Consider the following 18,077-nt stretch of genomic DNA (forward strand, 5'->3'; position numbering starts at 1 on the left):
TGCTGAGCAATCTAATCCGAGTTTGGAAAAATTTGTGACTGGTCCTGCTTTAGGTACACACAAGCCACAGAGTCCAGGAGAGAAATTTGTTAGTGTTGAAACTCTTAGCGTGTCTTTACTGGAGGGTTGGAAAGGTAATTTTCTGAATGATCAAAATTCTGCCTCCTGTTATATGAACATGTATGTCCAAACAGGTACAGAATACTTTCTCTGTGTGCTGAACACAGCTGTCAGTGTAGCCACAGTGCTTTATTTTCAGTGACATGTCTTAGATTTTCTGCCTAAATTGCAAGTGCTTCCCCTTTAGAGAATATTCTACCAAAAGGGGGGATGTTTATTTCATACTGAAGCTAAAATAGTAGATTTGAAAAGCACTGCAGTTAAAAAAAAATAAATTAAAAAATCCCTATAGATGATTATTCTAATAAGCTTGTTTCTCATCTGTACTGTTGAACTCTTTTCTTGCTGGCATTTTTGAATGAAGAGCAAATGTGATGCAGTAAAGTGTAACTAAAGCCCCTAAAATCAGAACTTCAGAGTAAATGGATGGCTGTTCTGCTACTGAAGGCAAAAACTCCACCATCACATAAAAATAGTCTGATCAGTGATCACTACAGTAACAAATAAGTAAATTCAATAAAATTTTATAAAGTCCCAAGTGTAATAAAAAAGCAATGAACAAAAAATTGGAAGCTTTTATCTTCACAAACCTTTGATCCACAGTGTGAAGGAAACAGATTTGATTATTAAGGTATTTTGAAATTGGACGTGGCTTGATTCCCACACTGAGTAGCAGATGTGGGAGAGCAAGGGAGCAGAGCCATGGCTTACTCTGTGCCAAGAGCAGAGTCAGGCTTACAGAGCAAACACAAAAAGGTTTTGGGTTTAGAGACTTGGATTTGGGAAATCTAGCTGTGTATAATTCCTAATATTTTTTTAATATCCCCAGATATCATTATATATCTATACTTAGCTTCAAGTTCCATGTTAGCTTATGATGCAACATGTTTTGTATATCTTTGACCTTCTTTCTTATGGGTTGGAGGGTCATTCAAACAGAATCACTAATGGAAGGTGCACAGGTCTTGAAGATTTGCTAGTCACTTCTAAACCTTCTCACAAAAAGGAACCAAACTCAGAAAACAGTTCTAGTCAGGTAAGAATGTGATTCCCATCACATAAAGGAGACTTCATCATCTGTTACTTGGGAGAGTAACTGCACTTCAAAAAGGCTTGTCTTGAGCTAATATAAGGAAATGCAAGAGCAGATGCATAAGGAGGAGGCAGAACCAAATGTCCTCAGAAAAGTGATCTAGTTCCAAAGAATGTTTCAGAACAGAGAAAGAAAGAAAAAAAAAAAAAAAAAAAAAAAAGGAGAAAAGGTTAGAAATGCCATAACTCTCTAAAATGCTCTGCAAAGTTTATATGTTTAAGTATAAACTGTTCCTCATAGGCACTCTGGTGTATGTATGTAGCCTAGCTCATAAGCTGCAACTGTGGAGAAAAGATGGTTTGTTACAGTACTGTCAGTGGCACTGGTGTGGTGTCTGATGACTCCTGGAAGTTTGGGCTATGAAGCTCCTTCCATATTGCACACTTCAGACACCCACAGCTGCCAAGGACCGCCTACTCTTGGGAACTGCTTTGAGCAAAGAAAGTTTGAGGGGGTTCTGCTGATCTCTTGTCTGCAATGGAATAGGAGTTGCCAGTATTTGGTGGCTGCTAGGTCATGCTGTAGCAATTGTGTTGGTTTGGACACATGCATTCCCCACAGAGTTGCCTTCAGGGCTAGGATGCTAGGATCTGCCCTCACGGATTCAGGACTTCTAATTACTAGTATGGAAAAAACTACCTGCAAAAGACTTGATCTGTTTTCTGTGGTTTAATGTTGTAATTTTGGTATCAAAATGAGTGTCAAATGTTTATTTCAAACATACAGTTTTTATAAGCACTATGCTAGTAAGATACATAAGTACCACTAAGATTTTACTGATTTGTCAGCTGCCACTCTGCCTCTTTATTTTGCATTTGTAATGATGTAACCTATTCTATCCCCACTTGCAGTTCCTATAACACAGTACAACAGCCAGAATTTCCAAGAATGTATTTTGAAAGAAAAAAAAGAAAAAAAATTCTAGGGCTTGACTACAGTTGTAGTGCTCAGCCAGCCCTAAACAGGATTTACAATGCCTGAAGACACTGCTGATGTGATATGTGTATTGAGGTTTGATTAAGCTGGATATGAAAATTAAAACTTGGCTTCACATTGAAGAGAGAATCTCCCGCAGTGTAATACTATGACACTGAGTTTTCTGTTTACCCCTAAGGCTGGTGGTACAATGACTTCCAGGTTTGATGGTGTCTCTGTTTTAAGTTGTTGAGCAGCAGGCTAATAGCTGCACAGCATGATGCAAAGACAGCAGAAAGCAGGGAAATCAGATGTGAATATATTCCCCAGAGATCTCCTGCTAAGATAGAGCTTTAGTGCTCAGATGCAGTGTTCTCATGCAGAAGATGGGCTGATTATCAGGTCTTCCTGCTTTATTGTAGATTTTTGGATTACAGATGCCATTACAAATAATGAATTCTGGTATAATACACATGCTAATGTAATTTGAATTATTACATTGAAAGAAACTTTATTTTAAAAGTTTTAATCCAAGATCAGTCCATTCCCTCCCCATTGTTGAAAATGATCTAGGTATTTAAAAAAATACAGGTTTATATACTACTTCTGTGTTTGCTTTGCCTTAACTGTTTGAAAGCCATAGCTTTAGTTTATTTCATTGTGACAAAGACTGACCTAAGAAAAGGACAGGATCTACTGGCAAAACAGTAGCCCACCTTGCTGTTTATACAAACATATTGTCTATGTTGCACAACAGGAGTAGCCTTTGCTGCTGAGCAGCCAATTCATTATTGCCATAGTGGCAGCCTCAGTTGCCACAAGGTACAGAGAGCAGGGGAAGCACATCATCCCTCTTACCTCATATGCTATTGGTGACATATCTGGTCTATCAAGTGAAAAGGAACTGCCAATCCATTTTCTTGTTTGTGTGCAGGGAAGATATACTCAGGCACAAGTTAATCAGTTTAATGTTACCTAGTAGCTGCTTCCCAGCTCTTGGCTTTGTGTCATCACTGAGCCATTCATTTCTTCAAAATGTGAGACAGTTTAGGGTGCATTGGTAACAGGAAGAGCTTGCTGCAGTTCCCAAAAAATACCTAGTGAGAACATCTCATGTTTTGTCAGAATATCAATGGCCAAATCTGGCAATCTTTAGTGGCATAAGGTGGTCGTGTGGTTTCAGTGAGTAGGAGGAAGACTGACACAGTTATTGATTGTTAAGTTTCTATAGTGTTATTTTCCATTTATCATCCTGTTTGTTTAGCTCTGCTTTCTATACAGATAAGAGAGAAAAAGTTAAGAAGTTGAAATTTATGTTACAAAAGTCAAATTCTGAAGCTTTGGTTTAATCCCAAAAATGAGAAGCATTATTCCCATCATCTGTAAACTTAATAAAGTAGTACTTAAGAGCTCATACACTTTATACCAAGCACCCAAGCAGTCCATGTAGAAGAATGATTAAAAGAGTAAACTCCAAGTTAAATAGCACACAGGTTAAACCACAAATCATTTGTCACTGACCTTAAAGGTTTGGCCTAGCGTGCCCTTTATCAATTTGGAAGGGAGCCAGAAGGGAGTGCAAAGGCTCAGCCTTGAGCTTCCTTTTGGGTCACACGTATTTGGACAGGTTTGACAGCAGCACTTAACAAGGCCATCCCTCTGGCACCTCTTTGCAGAGCACTTCACACCTTGCAATGATGAGAATCAGTTTGTCTCAAACATAATAAAATAAATAGTTGCCCTATCAGCTTTTATAACTTGGAGAGGAATTATGTTTACAGCTATTACCATTTTCAGGGAATGCGAAGATTTTTGCATAGGATTCAGACTTTCAAATAGCCTTCAAGGTTGCACTGTAAGCTCTCCCCTAGAGGGACAAGAACAATCTTCTCTGGACTCTGCAGGAGCAGTAAGTAAAAATTACCTCATACAATGGCATGCAGATGCTATCAATCCACTCAAGCTGCAACCTGGGTAGTTCGTCTTTCCTGTTCCGATCAAAAATGGCCTGAATTGAGAAGGGAACAAAACTGTCATGCTTTAGTACACTGGAATATTTTACAGACACATCATGTAGCACTTTGGAGCTATGATCAAATTTTTACAGCAGAACAGTTTGTAAACCATAATCGATCTTTGCAGCACTCTTCTTACTGATTTGTCTGGCATGAAAAATCAACTGTTTATTTTCAATTCTGTTTTTAAATTTTTAGGTTGAATGTATTTGAATTTTATATTTCTGTGATGTAAAATAAATGCTCCACAGATGGAGTCAAACTGATAAGAAACCTCCTGTAGAAGTGCAAAGTAGATACCTTTGAGTAGAAATTTCCCAGTTCTCACACAGGGTTTTCCGGCTCAGCAAAATGAACAGCAGTGGATCTGGGCTGGCTTCCTCCCTCCCAGTTACAGACCCTGTCTGCAGAACCAGCCATGTCTGTGAATCCAAAGGGTGGGGATCAACAGATCCATTTTGGGAGTAGGTACAAATTTGTTCAGTAACGGGAAACAGCCTAATTCACTGCTCACTGCACTCCCTCTGAGAGGAAATTATAGAGGTTGAAGCTGATGTTTAAGAGGCTCAAAGGCTGAAAGGAGGTGGAAGAAAGTGAGTTCTGGAAAGTTTGAACATGAGTTGACTTTTCTCCATACTCTGCCTGAGATTACTTGGGTCCATCAGCTTTCCATCTACAGGATAAGAAAGCTTTGGCTTTTGTCTTTTCTTTGCACTCCTACAAAGTCTACAGTACATCCAAACCATGTAATTACACACCTTAAAATAATTGCTTTTCATTTACTGTGAGTATTTTAACTTTATTGACTTCATTACATCACCACCAGGTCACGTGAAATATTATCAAAGTGAGAACAAGTCTGAGCCACTGGAATGGTCTTTTTATTTTGGAAGCATAAACATATTTGTGAATGGCCTCTAAGTTAAATTCTTCAGAATACTTTCTGTTACCCTTCTCCCATTGCCTTCAGATAGTGGCTTGTTAACATTTTGAATTATTTAACCTGGATAAGGCTTTCTCTTCAAATCAGTCACTGAAAATCTTGAAACTTTTTCTCTTAGTTCTTGTTTGACACTTTATACCCATCTGCCTATACTCCACTCAATACCAATTTATCCTCTCAATTACACTGTTATATTTAGTTGTATACCTACAGAAAAGCTTTTCAGCATTTGAATAACACTGGTAAGGCAGCTGTAGCATGAAGTAAATATGATTATTTTTTATTTCCATAAGTAGCTAGTGATTTTTTAATTTGAATACTGTATGATAAAACAATACCTGTTGCTTACAAAATTAATGACAGAATAACTTTGAGAAAAACTACAGAAAATGGGCAAAAGAGCTCCACACAAAAGTGACTGAGCTGACTAGAGAGCTTTTATACTTGGCTCTAAATGCATGTCCTTATTGGACAAAGATTTTATTTATTCCAATATATCTATCTACAGACAAACACAGTTACTTTTTTTCTGAATGAACCCAATTATATTTTCTTACCCTATTCAAATTAGTAACTATTTCAGAAAGTGATAAAAACTTACTGAAGGAGTGAGTTTGAGTTCCAATCTTTCTCTGTCTCCTTGTTCAAAGAACTCACTGGTCACCAGCTCAGCTGCCTACAACATAAATAATGACAAAAATTAAGAGTTCTTGCTACATAATTTTTAAGGCAATGAGTTCTTGCTCAGACCATTACATCAGCCTGTGTTTAACTGTAAAGAAGTGAATAACCACATTTACATGACTGATGTCAGGCACACGTTTGTATAGTTTTCAGAACTGGGGATACAGGAGGTATAAACACCCATAACTGCTCATATGCACACTTGGCCCTTTTTGATAGGGAATTTTGTCCGGGGGAATTGCACTGCAGTATCAAGGTAGCACTTAATGCAGTCACAGGCAACTCACTCAAGTACTGAGAATAAAATGGAAAAGTATAGCTTCTTGTTGGCATCCACAGTAATGTCTGTAAAAATGCTTTGTAAAGTGTGCAAGAGCTCTCTGGATATTTACAGGCTGTTGCCCTGTATAAGCAACTTCAGTTTCAAAGAAACTTCATTAGCTAATAAGCTCTGTTGTATTAATTTAATGAGGATCTGAATATCTAAATATGAACTCAGGCTGTGATTATCATATTGTATTAAAATTGAGAACTGGTGGGTTGGAAGTTGGAATGCATCTTTCTGACTTTTGTGAATGAAGATGTTCTATTCACAGCAGAGGTTTGTGCTTCTCAGAACACCACAAGGTTTAGAAACAAAATCAATTACGGAAACAATGGGAACTTTAGGAAGTCAAACTGTGGGCAATTCTGATATAGAAGCCTTTATGTACTGTCGTCTTCTGATGTGTTGGGCTTTGAAGGTAGGCATGGGTGACAGTTGAGGTGCAAAAAAGGAAACTAATCTATGCAGGGTGATACTCAGTTCCTTAAGCTCCTGTCATGCCTGTTTTCAAACTAGGAAAATATTTCGTAACACCAAGGCTAAAAAAGGTGAAGTAAGAAGAGAATCTGTACTTCATAAAATCAATCTCCAAATTTCTTGCTCTAGCAACCTCATGGTAGCTAATGTTCACAAATCTTAAGCTTGTTATGGTTGAAATAAGGAGTACCAAAATATACTAGAAGTAGGTGAAGTGATGGTATAAAGTACTCTTAAATCTTGAGCCAAGCTATCAAACGGTTTGGAACTTTATAATGTATGTAATCCCAGTACAGCAATAAAATTATTGATCAATACTCCAGATAGAGGAATAATTTAACAACTTAGTAGCAATCAAGGGTTTTCCAAGTATATTGTATAAAAATAATCACAACATAGTATCACTCCCATCTCTCACTGCTCTTCTGAGTCTGCTCTCCTTGTGTTCATGCACTTCTCTTGGCCATTTCTATATTCTCTTTCTGAATTTTGCCTTCTTATGCATAGTCTTTATTCCTTTTGATTCATATATTTTAATCTCTCTCTCCCTCACTTTTCATGTTCTTTTAGCACAGTTAAGGTCCAACTATTTCTTGTTTTCCCTCTGTGGATTTATTGGCCTCTGCTCAACCAGGTAATGTTTCAATCAATCCCAGACTGGATTTTTCAATATAAAGTAAACCTGTACACTAAGCTGCAGGGGAATTTTCATCCACAGACCTCAAAAGTGATAAGGATAAAAAAACCCCGTTTGCCACTTCAGCACTAATTCAGCACCATAGCAGAGAGATTGATAACATGGAAAACAGACCCTACCTGACATTTTGGCTGTCAAATAAAATTGAGAAGCTAATTGGGTTAAAGAGAAAAAATGAGGAGGGATTGCCCACACTGCAACTCTGGCTAGGTGGCACTGAAAAATCTCATGACTCATTTTCCTGCTGCAGGATATGAGCGGCTTCCCTAATTTCTATGTGAGGTAGCCATATTCTGGCTGAGTAGAGTAACAGCCTTAGGAGGACTATTGCCATATTCTGCTTATAAAAGCAAAAAAGGCTAATCTGACAGAACTGCAAGCTGAGGCAAAGCCCTCACCACATAAATGTCTTTGAGAGTTGATGTGCATGTAACTTTTGTAGTTCCTTTTCAGCTTCTGTTACTTCCTTGTCCTCCAAGAAATCTGGCTGCTCCTGCCTCACTAGTTCTCTGGTCCAGCTTCTCTTTTTCACCCTACCTTTTTAAACACCACTTTGCTGTTAAGTCAATCAGACTTTCTCCAGGTGCTTAGCCACACTTAGTTGCACTGATGTATTTCCTATTTGCTTCTTCATGCTGTATATTCCTTCAAAACCCTACACAGCCTGCCTTCTACTGGCTTGTTCTGGACCTCAGTAAAGGGCACAGAATTACTAGCATGGAGACAGGAAATACTAAGGCCAAATACTGAGTAAGGAAAGATGCCTAGAAGAGGGAAACTCATGTGGTATAGGATAAGACTTTTGGGACAAGTTACTTTCTCACATTGTAATTGTTTGCCAATACTGGACCCAGGTTTTATGTATATTTCTAAAGAGCCTACTCAGCAACAGAGACATGCATTTTTATTTGCTTGTTTCTAAGTACAGAGGCTTATGTTACTGTCATGGTTTAAGGTGGGGCTGGCCACTTGCAGTTTTTTCCATCAGTGTTGAGAAAATTAACACATTTCTCTTATCATATATACTGAAGATTTTATTCTAATCAAAGTTTGCAGATCATCTGCTGGTATTTTTGATTTAGGGAAGATTCTGTCACTGCCAAGGAAAACCTTGTGACAAAACAAGCAAGTGCAACTATATGTGGCTAGCCTTTTTGGGTTTTTTTATGTTTAATCCACCCATTTTTTGATATGAATTTAAAAGGTTAATGAGAGACAAGGTTGTAAAACCAGATCTCTTCAGGTACCTACATGCTGCTCACCAGCATGTGCACATGGTAAGATTATGCAATAAACCAGTTCTTGCAGAAACCCCCTGCTATTTTTTTATAGCATTAATACTGCTGTAAATTGATTCCAGTTTTGGTCCCTTTAAGTCAGGGCCCTGGGAATATTGTCCTGCCAGTCCCGCCTCCTCTCAGCCCTGCTATTAATCATGACTTGCCTGTCTTGAAATCTCCCACGGTTTGGTCACAGCTCCAAGGTCACAAGCTGTCATTAGCATTGATCTGAAAAACAGGATTGAACAATACAAACTGAACCAACCTTTGTTGGATTTCTAAACAACTCTGCTCTGGATGCATAAGTAAATAATACATATATAAAACGTCAGTCCAGGCACCCTTCTTTTCCTCCAGAAAAGGATGACATGTTTGAAATCTCAGCCATCAGCATGGCTTTTACATCACAATTGTGCCTAGGAAGCCTAATGTGTTGCAGGTTGCCAGACAATGAATTTTGGTATTGTGCATGGTACACTAGAAAAGAAATTACATTGCAAGGGAGTAACTGCTAATTTTGCAACACTTCTAACACCATTCACATTAACACATGGAATAGAAAGCGTGTGCTTCATGTGACACAAGGATATTATTACATAATAACACCCGCAAACTGGATTAATTTATATGCCTATTTGTAAGTGACTGCTATAGCAAGAGAACCTGTAATCACAGGAGGCATCCCAGACACTGTTTAAGCAGTTTCTATTGCTCATCTACAATAAAAATTTAAGATTTACTGTGAGCTATACTGCTCCACTGTAGTTTAATATCTAGCTACAACCATGTTTTATATGCATTAGGAGAAAGAAACCATTCAGCTGTAGAAAGTGTTTATGTACAGTACATGATGCAGATAAAAGTCTAAGAAAGTTTAAATGAAGAACAAGGGCATTTAAAATGAAGCATCAAATATATTGCCTGAATCTAAAATTAGGAATGGGTGAAATTGTATGGAAAATAGAAAATGGCCAATATTTTGGTCAAAAGGCCAAAAGGAAACAGAATTTTAATGAAATTTCAGATAAAATGAGACATAATCAGGCATGCATATGCAAATGCACACATTTATTATCTCAAAAGTGTGGTGTACTCAAACCACCCACAACGTCTGAGATTTTCAATAGCAGGCAAGCTCAGATAATTTGTGAGGGCTGGAAGACTACTGTGAGCTCTGTGAACAAATTCCCAGGTACAGAGTGAAAGGGCAGAGTGAAGCATGTCCAGTGAAAGAAAACAGCTGAGAGGAAGGAGGGAAGATCTCTGCATCCTGAGGGAGAATATTGATGCTTTCTGGAAAAAGAGCAGAAGGGCTGAGTGGTAGCTGGTGAGGCTGGGAGAACGGGAAGAAAGCAAGATAGAGTGTGAATGCAGAAATAGGAATGGAAAGATTGAGGTCACACTGATTACATCCCTGCCATTTGCTAATGTTTAGAATCATACTAGCTGTTTCATATCATGGATCATAATTTTAAAACAAGCTACCTTCTCTTTTACTCTTAAGTCTTCACTGCAATATATATGGAATTCCTTAGACAAATATGGTTACACTTTGAAATAACCAGAAAACAAGAAATAATAGTGCTCACCGAAATACTTCTCGGTGTTTTTTTATATTCCAGTCATAACCACCTTTACTGACAAGTTCAAAAAACTCGGTCCTTCTCCTGCAACAAAACAGATTATCAGAGAAAGGAACAAGACACTTCCAGGGCAGCACTGCAGTAGAAACACGGTTTTCTGGGTGATAAGAAATCATTGAATCTCATGTATTACTGTTAAAGTCGTTACACGGACAGTTCATTTAAGCGAAACATACTAATTTCCGAACATGTTCTATAAATGTCTGTTATCAATGTCAGAGTTGCCTAGTAAAAGCAATATTGTATTTATGGTCTCTGCAGATAAGGAAATAAATGGTACCAAAATGTTCAGTCTTCCATGGAAGCATGAAATATTCAATTACAGCAGTGGACAGACAGACAATAGAAACACTCCTGAAATATTACACACATCTCTTTACTTGTCCTAGGAAAAATGATTTTTACTTCTGGATCCTGGAGGGTTTTTCAGAGATGTGCAATTCTTGTTTCCAGCACACAGAACAATGAGACACAGGAGTGGTAGATGTCTCGAGTTAGTAGTTCTTATTGACTAGAAACTAGGTCTTCTTGCTTGGATCCTATGCTGTCTTCTTGTCTGTGTCCTCAAAGATAAGCCACAATATAGCCATAATATTGTTTGTTACTTTAAAATACCAAATTCTGACTTGTCATAGTGTGTAATTTCTTATGGTACTGAGACTCCAAGCAGCTCTTGTTGCACACAGACTATAATATGAAAGAGATACTGCCCCAGATAAGTGGAAGTTGAGGTATAAAAATATGAAGAAACTTGCCCAGGATGACACAGTATATTAGCATCAAGGCTAGAAAGCAAATGCCTATTTTCTTTGTGACAGTCCAGTGCCCCATCTCATTGGAGACTCGCTATCTCTTTGTCAAGTGGGAATGTAGTTAGATCTTGTACTTTCTACATTTATTGCAACTGGACTGAAATCTTGAACAGTGATTATTGAAAGCACAGTCTGATGGTAGCCAGTACAGGTTTTACACACAAGGAGATGCACACTTCCCGATGCACAAGGAATGTTTCCCTTGATCAGTGGACAGGATTTTATATGAGGCATGTTGTATTATTCTGATCACTGACTGTCATGCCTTATATGACTCCTACTATAAGGCTTTTCTATAATAGATTTCAAGGCAGCAACTAGAAGAGGGAGATATAAGGACTACATGATGATATCTACTCCCTTTTCTTTTGTGAAATAAGATACAAAAATACTTGCACATTACAAAATTCGCCACAACAATGCAAAGTCATGCATGCAGAAAACAGAAATCTGTTCTCTCACACAAAGTCATAGCGTCGTGGCCCCAGTGGAAATAACTATTGTAGCCATGAAAATTGTAGTGGCCAAAAGTAGCTGGCACGTAAACCTTAAATCAGCCTAATCCTGAGCAGATCATCACAACCACATACTCTATTATATGGTGAGTGGTGGATTTTTGGATCCTGTATTTCAGTCTAACTGTAAAATTTGGTAATGATTTAATTTGGAAGTATTGGATATTCTGGGCAATTCATATGTTACTAGAGAAAAAACAGGCAAGAATGTTTAAAGCTGAAAGCTCAGGAAGATTATATCCCAGAAACCTCAAACATTCAAATATAAAATATAGAGATCCATAAACAGTAACTGAAAATGTGAGTCTCAAGGCCTTATGTTAAGCTGAAAACTTTAAAATAAAAATTTTCTTTGAAATCAATTTACATGGATATGGAAGCAGTAGTCCAACTCCACTGAGAGTTTCTAGTGTAGGAAGGAGTCAACCTGAAGGAAGTAGCCATGTATGAAAAAACAATTCAGTGTTTCCTACTGATTGCTTATGCACGGTATCCAAAACAAAGAGGTTTGCTATTATTAAGCAAGCATAATATGTCAGGATTTCAGAAATAAACAGAATTATAACAATTTCGCAATGTCTTTGAATAACATTTACTTTGGGTGTATTTTCCCTAGAAGGGAAAGTTGTTCCACTATATATAGCAAGTCCAGTTGCTCTACAGCCCAGTGGCTCAAGACATCATTTGAGTGCATTTCCAGAAACTTCATTTTGCTTCCATGCTTTTGCTTGTTGTATTATTTACAAGCATCATTATGTAGAATTATCTACTAATGTTAAGTATATTTTCCATCTGATCCTTCACTGAAAGTAATCTCTTTGTTTGTTTGTACAAAAGTAGTGCCTTTAGAAGGTCATAAATTCTTGCCCTGCCTGGAGTTTTATTTCTGTTTTGTTAGCTGGACTTTGTGATCATTAGTTTTAGGCATTCATAGTATACTGATACAAGAATTTCTTTCTCCACAAAAATATGGGAGATGAAACAAACTGAAAAAAACATTTATGTACTTGTGTGGAAACATATGTTCACATGTGGTGGCTGTAAGAAGTGTAAGACATCAACATTTCCAGGAAGTAATTTTCGGACACTTTCAGAAGTAAAGCAGCAGAACTACCTGATTAATGAATTATAATAATACAAGAGGAAAAGATAACTCATCTGCAGATTTATGAGTAAAGAGGCCTCATTTGTTATGAATTTTCTGATTCATGTAGCACATAAAAATCAATTATGCAAGGAGGGAAAAATAATCTTGAAATTCAGATTATATCCCTTTTTGGACATTATTTCTCTGTATTAAACTGAAAGACAACTTGACCATGTAGCTTTTCAACCTAAGGCAGGCAGGGAAGAGAGCTCCATCATGTCTGGGGCTGAACAGAGTTCCTTCCCAAGGCACTGCAATGGGCCCTCTCTGGCTCTGCCAGGGGGAGCACATGGGGGCATGCTGTCCTCAGCCCCTGCCACTCATCTCATCCTTAAAAGCACAAAACATTTCTGCAGTAGTTATTATTTGTGGTGAGACAGGAGAACTCATACTGACACATCGCTGTGGTCATTGCATCTCACTTGAAGCTGTCAGCAAATTCCACTGTCATACCAGCCTCCCAGGTAACAAGCATCCTAACAAATGGTTTCAAAAAGAGTGTGTTTAAAAGGGTTTATTTGTCCTGCTCAGGATTTTCATGTTGGCAAGCAGAAGTCTCTTCATGGACTAACATTTAGAAGTGATTTATAATAAAACTATTCATTAAAACCCTTTCTTAATACAACTCTGAGAACAGACTTGTAGGAAACAAATATCAGTATGTCTACTGCCAGTACATTAGGAACAGCCCTTGGGCACAGTAATACTGAGAAAAAACTACAAAGCAAACGTTGCAGTATCTCAGTTAGTATTCTGACAACTAACAGCTAAAGATACAATGTTGATATACATAGCTGAACAATTTCAGGGTGAAGACTTCACCTGAAGTTTTCTGGAAACTTGGTTTGGTATCAACCATCAGCACAAAAGAGGGGCAGAATCCAGGTATACCACCCTAAGAAAAATAAGACTAAATGCCAGCCAGCACTGTACAGGATAGGATGTTAATGGACATCAAACAAAAATTCCTAAGGATGAAATACTGTCAAGGCTGAGAAGGCAGTACAGTGAAACTGCACATCCAACAGCACTTCTCTCTGTAAGTCAGCCCCAGGCATGTGCCAGAGAGGGGAATGTCAGAAGTGCAATGTGACTCTGACACCAGGACTCCACCAGCTACACACATATTCCCACTGGGAAGAACTTGGTAATAATTAACAGTATTTGAAAAATACAGATTAGCACCAACTAAGAAATCTACTTGGAGATTTGATATGCAAAGAAAGAAATGAAAAAACCCTTAAGAGAGAGATTCTATTTCTTTCTCTCAAGTTAAGCTTTTTCAGACCTGTTCTTGTGTGATGTAAATTGGCATGCTTTGTCTTCAAAGAAGCAATGCATATGCTTTCATGACCTCTGCAACTAAATATAATATTTCTTAGCATACATGTTTAGAAACTCTGAAATGGTGGAAAATAATTCTAATATGTAATTGATTTTCTACATGCCTGAATAAATGATGACAAAAGGGACAGAAGAATTCCAGAACTGAGCTGTAGCCAATTCCTGGGATTGCTTTAAAGTATAAGCCTAGGATTTCACTTGCTTTTTGTTGATACAAACATGTTACACATTAAAGCAAAACTTACTTGGACACTTGAGATATTTCTATTAGCCTGAGATATACTAAGTATTAGACTAAATCTCTTCAACCACAGCTGAACACTAATTTCTCATATTATATATCCTTATTGGTATTTAATAGGTCATTAGAGTAAGTTCTTAGAATTTTCATTTGTCAAATACAAAAAATGCCGATACTTACTCAAAATACAGAGTGAGGTCTGTTGCCAATATTGATTGCTTTAGAAGCTGCATAAGGTCACTGTAGTCCTTAGAGGACAAGTTAGCAAAGATGTTGTGACCCTATAATGAAAGAGATAAAAGAGGTAAAGGACTAGCAATCAATATAGGTTTTTAAAAGGTTTTCTAACTCGTTAGTCTACTGTTCCCTATAACAGATGCCTTTTCTAATTCATGTCAAAACTATGACAAAATAATAATTTTAATACTGCTGAGATTACATGGGGGTGGAAGAGTTGACAATTGTAATCAAGCACCTAGGATGTTTTTCTAAACTCTGCTGAAATTACAGTCTCTTGAGTAAAGATTTATCTTTTGCTCTGACCCTGCACAGACTCAGTTTATGGGCAAAAACTATGGATACATCTCAATCTTCCCTCTTATTAAATGTTTTGGGGAGATGTGCATTGCAGCTTTTGAGTTTTGCTCCTAATAGATTTATCTGTGCTGCTGCTTGCAGGCACACAAGCTGCTGTTAGAGCAATCAAAAGCACTAAATCAGCCTTCCATTCACAACAGCTCATTTGCTCACTCTGCCAGTGTTGCTGTTGCCTTACAAGCATTCACCATTCAGGCTACAGAACCACAACTTTATCCAGTTCAAATGGCCTTTGTAGGCCAAATAGGTTACTTTTTAAAGGATCATGGATTAAGAATGTGAAAGGTGCTCCATGGTCACAAGGAAAGGAAACAATTATTTAATATTGCTATTTGAGAGCAGGAGGGTCCTTTTGTAACTGAATTTCTGAAAACCGGAGGAGGACAGAGATCCTACAATTTATGAAATCCTAGAGGAGATAAACTGAAATAATACAAAATCCATAAGATTAAGAATTATTCTATGACTCTTAAGTGGTCTTTGTGAGATTAGTCAAATATAAGCACATTAACGTAAATAAAAGTACACCACTTTTTTCTTTTTCTTTTTTTCCTAATGACCTACAGAAAAAAATAAGTTCTTGCTAAGCAAAGTCTTACTTTGGTGACATTTAGCACTGTCATAAACTCATTCAGTATGCACTGCCATCTGCTGCCTAGGAAGATTAAAATGCCCTTAAACCCAAGAATTTTCCAGCAATAAGATTGCTATAACCATGATGATCTGAGGACACAGATAATATAAGGTCTGCAGGTAGAGATGGTATTTTTTAATAGATCAGCTAATTGTTGGCCTAAAAAAATAACTTATCATGCATAAAATACACTCTTCTCTGTGATTCCGAAATCATTATTTATTTTTGGCCAAATATTGAAAAGGATTTGAGAAACTAAGCTTATTTTTGAAAAACAATTTTTAAACTAAAGTACTCAGAAGAAAATAAAGCAAAATTTATCAGGAAAAATGCAGCTCTTCCAACAGGGGCAATTTACCAAGTTACCTGTTGTTCTGTATTTGTTGTCTTTCTGAGCTGTTTCATGGTGCAGAAAACCATGTCACTATAAAGCTTAAGATCATGTATATTGAGGTTGGCATGTCAAGAATAAAGAATAAATAGCTCCTTTGTCCAAGATAATAAAAATCTAAATAAATAATACAATACACTAGGTTTCCTTCTAGATAGCAAAAACAGATTAGAATATCAACGTTAGTGGATGGGGTATAATCTAATTTCAGTTCATTTGAGAAAGGAGACAAACAGCTCAGCTGGTGAAACTTGGTGTATCTTTAAGAAGATTGGAGGATCCAAACCTGCATTTATTCCAAACTGAGGGCTGTTGTGTTACATTAACAAATAGTGTCTATTGGATAAAAATCCTGTAAGATTAATTTTCTGGTCTAGAAATGAGGACCTGGAGAAGAAGCTGCCTGAATAATCAAAGGGGAAGTCTTGCCTTTCAAGTAATATTTACATCTCTGAAAGAAGCTGGTGTAGATTCTAATGCAAGAAGTAACTTCCTCCCTCTCCCCCCAAATTTATTGGGTTTTAAGCTGGAAAAGATAAAGAAAAGCATCTAGACTGACATGAGCTGTGGGCTTTCACAGAGGTGTCCATGTCTTGAGCCTATCTTTTGGGAGACATTTAGTCGTGATGAAGATTTCAGGCACTAGAGAAATCACTGCTTCCCAGGAAAGCTTGTTCCAGAGGCTGAACATTGGTTTAGAAAAAACCCAGAACATTCCTATTCTGAAGCAGTCTGTTTAACTTTAAAATGTTGCTTTTTCTTATGCATTTCCTTGGTAGTATAAGGAGCCATTTAATTCCTAGTATCACCTTCTAGAGGCTAGGCTAAGTAGATAGAGCTGTTTAAATCTTGTGCTGGTGATCTCCTTTCCTGTGTCTACTTTTTTAATATAATGTTAAAAAATTTGAACACTAAAGCCACAGTTCCGTGACTAATGTCAGTGTCACTGTAAAGCCATCAACCTGTTCCTGTTTGCCTGTGACCATGGGACATTCACAGATGCTTTTCAAAAGCTACTGCAGATCAGCATATGGTCTCATATATATACTGAAGGCATTTTATAACTACCTATCCATGTAAATGAAGAAAATTCATCCATTGTTTTGTAAGGATCTTTCTACTTTTCACATTTACTATATCTCTGGGATAGAACATGCTGTGTACTGGAACGCGTAAAATATTCTAGGCAAGAATTATGTCTTTATATGTATCTGCAAAGCAACTAGTGCACTTTGGGAGGCAGGGCATTACTGATAAAAAAAAAAAAAAAGGTTTAGTAAAATTATGCAAAACCATTGTAACAGTACTGATTAAAGAAAGACTGTCAAAAAACTTAAACAGGTCCAGTAAAGGATGACCATGATACTCTGAATACAGTACCTGTGGGGAAGGGTAAGAACCTACCTATAAACCAGTGAGCAGGATATATGTAAGAAGACTGAGAAAAGATGACAATAAGATTAGGATATGTTTGCCTTGCCCCCTAGCTGATGGAGACAAATATAAACTCCAGGCTCTATGATCAGCATTTGTAGTTATTTAATTTTGTGCTAGTTGTGACCTTTGTGGCAACCAATAATTTCTCAAGGAGAAGGCATTAAAAAGGTACTGTGTGTGGTATTTCCTTTCGCTGGCTGAAACTGCCTACAAGCTTACAGTGAGATTAATAGGAATGCTTTTGTACCTCACTTTGGAGAATCATGACAGCGTGATTGAAATGGTGGTGTTCCAAGGTAGCAGAGGTGCCGTAGAGCTGAGCTAAGGCTGATCCGCTCCTGCAACAGAACATGGGGAGTCAACAAATACTGCTCATCTGTTTACAAAGCAGGTTTCAGAGACAACATAGTCACAAAAGCAGGTAGCCACACTCCCTCTCCAATTCAGCAACCACACTTAAGACAGCGGACAAGATCAAATTCTAATTTAGAGCCAGATACAAGACGTTTATGTTCCACTCCTTGCTAAATATCATCAGCTGATCAAAGATTTTCCTGGAACTACATGACATTTTGTAATGCAATTTTCAAAGTGCCTCAGCAATGCAACAGCATGGGTGCCCCACTGTGCACTAAAGACAAACAGTAGCATCCTTGAAACTCTTAAAAAAAACCCCAAAACACAACAACATAAAAACAATTGCTAATGCCATGAGGTTTTGTCTGTATATAAAACCATACACTTAAAAAAATACTAAGGTAAACAAA

General features: G+C 37.5%; 1 protein-coding gene across 1 annotated transcript in view; it reads right to left on the bottom strand.

The window, feature by feature from the left end:
• Nucleotides 1-18,077, bottom strand: part of PDE11A (phosphodiesterase 11A) — a 111,729-nt gene that overhangs the window by 10,270 nt on the left and 83,382 nt on the right. Inside the window, exons 13-18 of the mRNA XM_009996319.1 lie at nt 17,558-17,648; nt 14,432-14,532; nt 10,139-10,216; nt 8,710-8,777; nt 5,688-5,758; nt 4,053-4,136 (exon numbers count right to left, since the gene is read on the bottom strand). Coding sequence (XP_009994621.1) covers nt 4,053-4,136; nt 5,688-5,758; nt 8,710-8,777; nt 10,139-10,216; nt 14,432-14,532; nt 17,558-17,648 — 493 coding nt within the window. The remainder of the gene's footprint in view (nt 1-4,052; nt 4,137-5,687; nt 5,759-8,709; nt 8,778-10,138; nt 10,217-14,431; nt 14,533-17,557; nt 17,649-18,077) is intronic.

The sequence above is a fragment of the Chaetura pelagica genome, unplaced genomic scaffold, assembly GCF_000747805.2.
Source record: "Chaetura pelagica isolate M959 unplaced genomic scaffold, ChaPel_1.0 scaffold3, whole genome shotgun sequence".
Lineage (NCBI taxonomy): Eukaryota > Metazoa > Chordata > Aves > Apodiformes > Apodidae > Chaetura > Chaetura pelagica.